Source organism: Chelonoidis abingdonii, chromosome 16 (assembly GCF_003597395.2).
Source record: "Chelonoidis abingdonii isolate Lonesome George chromosome 16, CheloAbing_2.0, whole genome shotgun sequence".
NCBI classification, from domain to species: domain Eukaryota; kingdom Metazoa; phylum Chordata; order Testudines; family Testudinidae; genus Chelonoidis; species Chelonoidis abingdonii.
The window spans coordinates 13837532-13847403 of record NC_133784.1 but is presented as its reverse complement, the minus strand read 5'-3'; the positions used below and the strand labels follow the sequence as shown (position 1 = coordinate 13847403).

The following is a 9872-nucleotide window of genomic DNA, read 5'->3' as shown; positions in this document are numbered from 1 at the left end:
CTAATTTCACTGAACAATCTCCTGCAATGTTACTTATCAAAGCTATTTAATTGCTGGTGTCAGAGTTTACTGCTGTGACCAGAAACATACAAAATAACGAAATGGACGATCTGGAATGTAGGAGCAGCTGGATTCTCAATTGGTGTAAATGAGCATATCCCCATTGAGTTCACTGCCACTTCACACCAGCTGAGAATCTGGCCCAGCATCAATAGTTGGTGGCATCAACTCCGGGGGGGAGGGGAGGAAGGGGTGTAAAATAGTCTCAAGACAGGTGTAAAATGCTCAGAATAGGGGCATTTTCACACTGCGCCGAAATGCTGTCAATGGGCCTGTTGTCACCACATTTCCACTGGATGGCCATTCTCAGTCCAACTTCAGGCAAAACTGCTTCCATGGCAAAACCCAGGGGAAATGTCATTATTTCACAGCTAGATGGCTGGTGCCCTGAAAATTTCACAATCTGCAATTTTGGGAAACGGTGGGAATTCTAGCGTTAACAGAGGAGTTGGAAACCATGCTAATGGCCCAGCCATAGGTCTCCTTCAGCTGGTGCTTAAAGTGATCTGAAAGAAACCGGGGCGGGGGGAGCTGTCAGATTCTGGGAACAGCAGCTTTGGTAAGAAATTGCTTAAAGGTGCCCCTCAGCGACCCTGCTCGACTGTGTGCAACCCCTGCAATCCTCCCCCCGTGCCCACTTTCAAAGCTGTCTTCAGAAACACAACCAATGTCCACCTATGCCTCAGAGCTCCTCCTTTCAGCCCAGATGCCTCTCAGCTCAGCTCTGTGCCTGCTGAGTGAGGGGGTGAAGGCATGGCTACCACCATGAGGCACGGAGGAAAAGTAGAAGTGATGAACAAGGTTAACCAGGCCCACAGGCTGGGACGTGGGGGAGAAGGGGTAGGGAGAAGCAAAGAAGGCAACTGGTCAGGGCCCCAGGCAATTTAAAAGGGCACTGAGGCCCCTGACCGCCGCCACTACTGCAATAGCCACGGTCAGGAGCCCTGGGCCCCTTTAAAATCACCCAGGCGGCCACAAGGCTCCTAAGCACGTGTGAGGTGGTACCGGCAGCAGCGAAGGCAGCCAGGCAGACATGTAGAAGCCCTGGCTGTGCCAGAAGAGTGTGCCCAGCAGCTTGCTGGGCATCAGCCAGTGCAGGCACAGCACCGCCCAAATGTCAGGTGGACCTTTCTAGGGGGCCCAATGACTGTTCTGCCCTGGGGCCTAGGATTGCTGTTGGCGGGCCTGAGGTTAATTAGCATGTTTCTCTTTGCAACACATATATTCCACCTTGTTTAGCAGCCCCCCATAACTGTAACCTGTAAATGACTCTGTGTGTGTGTGTGTGAGAGAGAGAGAGAGAGAGTGTGAACTGCAAAGATCCACTCTGGATCCAAATTTTCCTCAGTGCTCTGGGGTGTTCAGATCTTGGGGAGATGGAGGGTGGGGGACAGGACAAGTTCAGCCCATTTAGAGATATAGGAGCCAGCAGCACAGTCTGGATCCAGGTCTGAACACTTCCTTGAAGCCCAGAGGCATTTGAACCTGGAGTTCTAGATCTATGGTGTTACACAACTTGGCAAATAAAAAACAATAACATCCATGATTCTGCACGGGATCAGCTGAGACAGACATCTCTGTTATAGTCTGTCTTTTTTGTGGCTAGTCTAACAACAGAGAATCAGCTGAGACTGACTTAATACCCTGGGATCCAAGGTGGGATGGGAGCATTCCGATGGGTGTCAGAAGTGCATGTTAGACTGAGGCCGGGTGTTCTTAGGCGCCTGAGAGCCCGGTAACCCCAACTTGGGCAGGTTGGGGTAGATGCTGTTACCATTTTGGGGAGAGCTCCCACTGAGGTTGCTTCCCAGCATGTGCTTTGTCTCCCAGCCTTCTTGGTTTTCCTTCACCAGCGGGTCTAGGTTCCGCTGGAGCAGTTCTTCCTGCCTGGGCTGTTCCTCCTGTTACAGAGGGGAAGAAATGGAGGTTTGCACTGTCAACAATTTACCAAGAACACTACCAAAGGCTCCATCACCACAGTTGGAGAGAACCTGGGCCATGCACTGGTTGGGCTGCGCGCTTTTATTGGAGTCTCCTGTCCAAGCCCCATATACCTTCCATGGGCCACCAAGGGCTTGCAGATTAGACTCATCGGAGTCTTTTTTAAAGGTGTGCAATTCCTTTCTGCAAAATGTTTGCAAGAATGTTCCAAGGGAATGCTCAGGCAAATGTCTATTCACTGGAGCATTCCCAGCAGCTGTGTTCACATGGCCATGCTGAGAGTCCTTTGTGGGTTTGGCAGTAGTTCTGAAAGTGTTCCGCCGTGGAGAGAGGTCTGTATACAGGTGATAATTAATGGGCCAGGTGCCACTAGTGGATGTGGTCTGAGCATTAGGGTTGGAACACTGCAGGGAAGAGGTTTGGTGTCACATCGACCCTTAATGCAAAGGGCTTGTTCTTTCAAAGCACTGAGCACTGCTATAGGAGCAGGGCCTGGAAGACAAGCCGCTAACTGACCCAATGCATTCAGGCAGGGAGAGACCCCCCAGGCCAGTTGGATGGGGACATGGCCTGCTTGCCAGGCAGCTTGCTGTGGTGTCTGTCTGAAGACAACTGACCTTGCTGATGTTGTCGAGCAGCTTGCCCACCAGGTCTTTCCTCTGCAGTTTGTTTCTCTCCAGTGCCTCCAGCTTGCTCACCACTGAATCAATCTTGGACACGATGCTGCCAATCAAGTGCTCCAGCTGCAGGACCCGTCGCAGGAGGCTGTGGAAGAGATCACGAGCCCTTGTAAACCTTCCCCTATGACACAGGACAGGGTCAGCAGCAGAGAACATACAGAGCCTGGCCAGATCCCCCATGGGTGTCATCTAGCAGAGCTTCAGCCCAGTCGATGAAGCTCTGCTGATAGATACCAGCTGAGGCTCTGGGGCTATGCTTTCAGCTGTGGTTAATGATCATGCTTAAGACAAATTATGTCCCAAGCAGGTTAACCATTGGCCAGGTAATGTGGATGGGGCAAAGCTATTTCCCCCCATGGTTAGATGAGTCTCCCAGAGCGGCCTTGTCCTGCTCCAACCTCTGTCTCAGTATGGCCCTACATGCCTGGCCCAGGACCACAGAATACCAGGGTTGGAAGGGACCTCAGGAGATCGTCTAGTCCAACCCCTTGCTCAAAGCAGGACCAATCCCCAGACAGATTTTTGCCCTAGATCACTAAATGCCCCCCTCAAGGGCTGAACTCACACCCCTGGGTTTAGCAGGCCAATGCTCAAGCCACTAAGCTATCCCTCCGTCTTGATCCTGCCTGCTGTGGCAGAACCAGGATCTCCGGACTCCTCGTGCTATGCGTTAAGCCTTAGACTGTGCTCCCTCTTTGGGAGAAATAGTCCTGCCCTGCCTACATCCTCATGCCTGGAGAATAAGGGCCAGATCCTCAGCTGGTGTAAATCAGGGTCATTCCTACACAAATCCTTCCTGCTGCACTGGGTGAGGGTGCCCATTCCACCCTCTGACCTGGGTCTGTAGCATGACCCCCGCCCCGCCCTTGCAGCAGCAGATGGAGAGATTATTTCAGACACGTGCCACGAAATTACAAAAGGGGCTGGATGTGGCCTGGCCTTTCTGTGCGCAGTGGGGGAACAACATGGCCAGGTCATGCTGGAAAGGTTTCACACCCGTGAGGCACAGGTGGATGTGGCTCCATGCCAGGGCAGAGCAGCAGGAAATCAAGCCCTTTGCTTTCAGATACTGGACTAGCATCAGCAGTGACCCACATTTGGAATTCTTCCTCAGATACGCAGGTGGACTTATTGGCATGATTGTTCTTTGCATCCGCAAGGGTCAGATTCTCATCCAGGTTGTTATCACCGTAGGATTTGCCCAAGTTTTCAATCTCTGCATTCAAAGCAACCTAGAGGACAGAGAGAGAAACATACACATATGGAAAGCTGGATGTAGTTCTGGCCAGACTTACCAAGGCATATTTAATACCTAACAACACAGGCTGTCAAAAACTCATCTTCCCTTGCGGTGTATGCAGAGATGCAGACATGGCACCCACTTATTTGACATGCCTGCCCCAGGATCAGGACCCAAGGAATTTTGGAGATTGAACGGTGTCAAAAAAGGGTTCCCTTTTCAGCCCACACCCCCATCCTTTACCCTTTTCTCCTCTAGGTCATGCCTCATTCGCTTCTGTTCCTCTTCATCAAGGACCTGGTTACCATCTTTGTCAAATCTCGAAAAGGCTGCTGTGATCTCATGCTCGGCATGACCCAGCCTAAGACAGGATGCAAAGAGAATGGACCCAAGAAGACACAAGGCAGAGCAGTTCAGTATGTTACTAGATTCTAACCAGGGAGTGTCACTGGGGTACCTGCCTTGGGATAAGAGCAGTGCATTGTGGGTAAATGCAGGTTAGAAGAACCAGAGCTGGGTGACATTTTATGTCAGGAACTTTTTTTTATTTGGCAAAAAAACGCAGATTTGACAACACCCAAAACATTTCAAGAAGTCATGTCTGTTTTGCCAAATTGTGGTGGGGAAAAAAAATCTGAAAAAGTTGCAGTGTTTTGTTTTGACATTTTTCCAGATGAAACTTTTTGATTTTGGGGGGTCAAAATGACTGTTTGGAAATCTTCACATTTTATAGGTTTTTTTTTAAAATGTAAAAATATGAAATCCAAGCCAAATTTTCTTCAACCTTCTGATTTGCTCAAAAATTTGAAGTTTTGGGTCAACCCAAAACAATCACCTGCCCCTGTTTTTCAGACCTGCCCGTAAGCTGAAAAATCCATTATTTGCACAGCTCAAACAAGAGCCACAACCCAACGTCAGCGAAACAGGAATGAGAATGGCAGCAAAATTCCATTTATTATGCAGCTTTAAATGGAGGGGGAGAGGAAGGGTTTGCTGGTGAGAATTTAATGCTGGACTTTTCCAGTGCCCGGAAGTGAGCTAACTGCTTCATGGGGAAAAGGCTGAAGTGCTTGGAGTCTAAATTCATCAGGTTAATTAAAGGGCAGTAGTGAGGTAATAATTAATGGGCGTAGCAGAGTGAGCTCCAGTTGGGGGGACAGATCAAGGCAATGTGGAGAGTCGGGGGAAGCCGAGGCTGGAGAAGCCAGGTGAGTGGGTGGGGGAAGAGGTGGCTAGAAGGTTGGGCAGATCAGGTTGAGATGGTCCACATAGACGACACTGAAAACCAGCATGGCAAGCTGGAATTAGCTGCCATGCTGGCTGAGGAGCAAGGGGAGGTGGTAGTGGATATGGGCTCATGTGAAAGCTGTTATGTTTCCTGTACATAAAAGATGCAATAGGTCGCTCTCTGCCTAGATTTACTGCACATTAAGGAAAACAACAAAGAAAGAACAAATGTAAAGAGCCCATGAGAAAGAGACTGTGCCACACTTTATAACGTTCTGCTTGTGAACTGACACACAATGCAGCAGCTGCCTTCCACCACCTCACCCCACTCCCCAGCAGGCAGGGATACTCCTCTGCTTGGAAAGGCACAGGGCACAGACAGAACCCAATCATCTCTCAGATACAGAGCTGGCCCATGCACCACAGCACAGCCCAGCTAGCTTCTGGAGTCATCACTCTGCATTGCCTAGTAGTTAGGGCTGGATCTGCAGCCAGACTGAATCAGTGCAGCTCCAGGGACGGCAATGGAGCTACGTTGATTTACACTGGACAGGGATCTGGCCCAGAAATGGCTAGGGTTTAGAAAGACCAAAGGAAGGGCCCGTCTGAGCTTTGCAGCAGAAATGTAATGAATGTTAGAAGAAGCTCGCAACGAGTGAAGTAGAGTCGTTCTGGGAAATTGGGGCCCTGTAACTGACCAACTTACTCTTTCAAACTGTTCTTAAAATCCTCAAACTCTAGCTCCTTTGTCCCATTCTGGAGAGCCTTCTGAACGTCTGAAATCCGCTCTTTCTTCAACTTCAGCCTCATCAGCGTCTTGTGGTAGCCCTGGGGTCAGAGATGCCCATGGAGGTTTAATGGAGATGCAGGGCAGACAGAAGCAAAGCTGAGATAGCTGTAAAACACTGCACAGGTGCCAGATGATACAGGTAACACTGGGATATGTTAGTCTTGTGTGAATACAAGACTTTCTTCACTGACTGAGTCACCTTCCTTCCCAAGCCAGAAGCATCACTGCCCTAACACAGAGCTCCAGCGGGGGCAGACTCCCCACACCTCCTACGGCCTCAGATAGGGGAGGCTTCCATCTGATTCGGCTAGGAGAGCTGCAGCTGCTGATGGGCAGTCATCCAAGTCAGGGTCTTGACTGCGATCACTCACAGGGTGTCTGCCCAGTGCAGACACTGCATAGGCAGAAAGGGGCACCACTTCACTGATTCCAATGGCGGGGAGGATGGTTCTGCCCAGGTGGAATCTGAATAAGACCTCAGGATTTGCCCCCAGGGGAGAACCCTGCTCACATCAGCTGTCTGGAGTCTGCCCCTTCCCCTGGCTCTGATCAGAGGGCATCACCTCAAGGCTATCTGGAAGCATTCTGACTGCAGTTGGGCACTGGAGGGAAGGTGGTTTTGGAGCATGCATGCCTGCCTTTGTCTGAGGAACAAGTTTCCCTTGGCCCCTTTCTACAGTCCATGTTTCCACTTCCAAGCTTCTCTTTCACTTGGGTGGAAGAAAACCACCTTTCCTTTAGAATGAAACAAACGTGCTGTGGATTTTGGGACGTGGCCATAAGCATGCTACAGAGGAGAGAGATCAGCACTGGTGGCAGCTATTGCTTGGGAATCTGGAGGGAGAGAGAGGCTAAAGCCACAAAATGCAGATCCAGCTCTCAAAGACCCCAAACGTTCAGGGCTGTTGGGAGTTTGGCCAACAGGGCCGGCCATGTTTGGATCCAGATGTGGAACTCCTCCTGCCCCCTGGGATGGATCTGGAGGCTTGGCGGAGGCCCCTCTCTAGTACATTTCATGTGAATTTGGGACCTGTGGTGCCACATTCACTCTCTGGTGTGTTAGGACAAAGCAAGCTGGGAGTGATGGGGCTCTATACAACCTGCTTCAGGATGTCTGAGAGCTGCAGCTCGTTCTTCTGGTTTGAAAGCTCCTCCTTGACTTCTGAGTAGGTGTCGTTGATGATGGCCAGGAACATGTTCTAGTGAAAGGAGAAACTAGCTGAAGCAGACTGAGCCATCTGGCCTGCCCGCACCAGTTCTTTTTCTCCCTTATGGCCTTGGGGCAGTGACAGCATTTTGGGGAGGGGAGGACGGAAGGACCAATTTGTAAGTAACTTTCCATGGTCAGACAGCAACACTGCCTCTCAGCACAGTATCTGTCAGCAGGGATCAGACAAACAGGGAGATGTTCCCACCTGGTGATGCTCCCACTGAAAACACAGGGCCTGGGGCGAGGGGACGGTGACCATAGACCAGCACAGTGCTCTCTAGAGAGGAAGGGGTCTCATGCTTATGGCACTGGATCAGGATCCAGGACACCCAGATTCAATTCCAGGCTCTGCAGACAGGGGTGGCTCTAGACATTTCGCCGCCCCAAGCATGGCGTCATGCCGTGGGGGGGCGCTCTGCTAGTCGCTGGTCCCGCGGCTTCGGTGGATCTCCCTGGGCTCCAGTTCTCCATGTGCAAAATGGGTAAGTAAATAATGTGCTCTTGTCTGTCTCCCTCTGGGTGTCTGTCCAGCACATGGTCCTGCTCTCAGTCTGGTCTGCACTGCTGCAACGCGTGGAACAATAATCTTCATTCTAGGCAGAACAGCCCCTTTCACTTACCAGCAGCACAAAGAAAACGAAGAAGACGTAGGTGACGAAGTAAATGGGCCCCAGCACCCTGTTGGCATTGTCGATGGCATTGTAGTCAAAGTCGCCAAGTATGATCCGGAACTGGGTGAAGCTAGGAACAGAAAGAGTCCCTGGTCAGCACTGCGCCTGCAGTATATCGACGACACAGCTTGACATGTATTAGAGAGTCCTACGCTTCGAGACGACTCGCTGGCCGTTTCACAGGGCTGAGCCCTTGAAACGTACCAACCTGCACACCTGACTGGCCATGCATTTCCTGCCTTTCGATTTCTGCATGAGATGGGTCTACTGTGTTCGCTAAAGCTGAACATACCATTTGTTCTGCCAACACGTTAGTGGTTGAGTTTAGCCTCGCTCTGCAGGAGGAGCCCACTCTGCGGTGATCAGCATGGAGAATGGAGTGCTACGATTGGCCTGAGGCTGTCAAAGCTATCTGATGGATTTACATACATATAACAATAGCTCTGAGCTCCATCTGAAAAGTGCAAGATCTCAAAGTGATTTACAAAGGAGGTTGGTACCCTTATTTTACATATGGGGAAACTGAAGCATAGGGCAGGGACATGACCTGCATAATGTCACCCAGCAGGCCAGTAGCAGAGCTGGGAATAGAAACCAGGTCTCCGAAGCCCCAGTCCAGTGCCTCTTCCACCAGCAACACTGCCTCCCACTGCATTTCCCTTGAAAATTTCAACCATGGTGATCACGTGTGGTACTCATGACTCTAGGAACAATATTATGGGATTAGAAGGGTGTAGGTGACAGTGTAGCTGGGTGGTCACCCCGCTCCTGCCTTGACGGGGTTAAAGCAGCCCTGGGAGAGGGCTGGGGTGAGGGAAAAGCTAGGGTGATTGGAGGAAGCACCCACAGGTGAGGGCCACGCCCCAATTAGGCCACAGCTGGCCCTATAAGAGGGCTGAGGGCCAGAGACTGACAGACACACTCTCTCTAGCTTCCTAGAGAGAGGAGGACCTGGCTGCCTGGAAGCAGAGAAGGGTACCTAAGCTGGAGCAGTGCTGGGGAAGGGCAGAGGGAGCTGGGGAGCTCCAGCCTACCTAAGCCTCAGGTTGCAGGCTGAGTTAAGGGCCCACAAAGAGGCAGCCCACAGATAGGCACAGGCAGCTGGTCCAACCCCCCCTTACCGATGATGAGTGGTTTACAGACTGCAGTCTGCCCCGGGGAGCAGGGGCTAGATGATGACTGGCAGTAGCCACTGAGGCAAGGTGGGGCTAGAGGGTTGGGGGTTCCCATGGGTGGGAAGACCCAGATTGTGGGTTACTGCGGGGCCAGAACACTGACACAGAAGGGCACCCGGGTCCGAGAGGGACATGGGGGCCAGCGGCAGGTGAGACACTGGCCTGCAGAGGGTGCTCAGGGCTGGAAAGCATTAATTCCCTGGACGACCAGCAGGAGGTGCCGTGCTGGTGAGTCTTTGCCCTACCACAGACAACAATTAAGGTGCAACTGAGCTGTAGACTGTGGCTCAGAGATTTTGTGATGGGAGTGTGATTAGCAATGCCATGGATGATGTGTGAGCCAAAAGACAATCCAGACCAGTCTCCTACAACTGGGCTTATTGAAGCAACTGACAAGAGGCCAAGTGAGGTCCCATCCAACATGCAGATGAAGTTTTACTAGCCACAACCAGGCAGCCCTGGATCCCTGACAGTTACAGACAAGGTTTTCCCCTCCCTTGAGGTGTGTTGAATAAAACTCTGTTCTGCGCCCTTGAGGGGGAGTCCATAGCAGTGTTTGGCTAGCATGGCATGGCTCTGTGTAAAAAACCCATCTACAATTTCAACCCCGGGGAAGATTTTCACGTGACACTAGTGTTAAACAGTGGTTCTCAAACTTTTATATTGGTGACCCCTTTCACACAGCAGCCTCTGAGTGTGATGCCCCTTATAGATTAAAAACACTTTAAAATATATTTAACACCATTATAAAGGCTGGAGGCAAAGTGGGGTTTAGGGTGGAGGCTGCCAGCTCACGGCCCCCCATGTAATACCCTTGTGACCCCCTGAGGGGTCCAGACCCCCAGTTTGAGAACCCCTGGGTTAGAATATGACCTTGA

General features: G+C 51.2%; 1 protein-coding gene across 1 annotated transcript in view; it reads right to left on the bottom strand.

The window, feature by feature from the left end:
* Positions 1–256: 256 nt before the first annotated feature.
* Positions 257–9872, bottom strand: part of PKD2L1 (polycystin 2 like 1, transient receptor potential cation channel) — a 29295-nt gene continuing 19679 nt past the window's right edge. The window contains exons 9-15 of the mRNA XM_032778261.2: positions 7769–7889; positions 7039–7137; positions 5855–5976; positions 4165–4282; positions 3777–3913; positions 2619–2766; positions 257–1961 (exon numbers count right to left, since the gene is read on the bottom strand). Of these exons, the coding sequence (XP_032634152.1) occupies positions 1743–1961; positions 2619–2766; positions 3777–3913; positions 4165–4282; positions 5855–5976; positions 7039–7137; positions 7769–7889 (964 nt within the window). The 3' untranslated portion in view covers positions 257–1742. The remainder of the gene's footprint in view (positions 1962–2618; positions 2767–3776; positions 3914–4164; positions 4283–5854; positions 5977–7038; positions 7138–7768; positions 7890–9872) is intronic.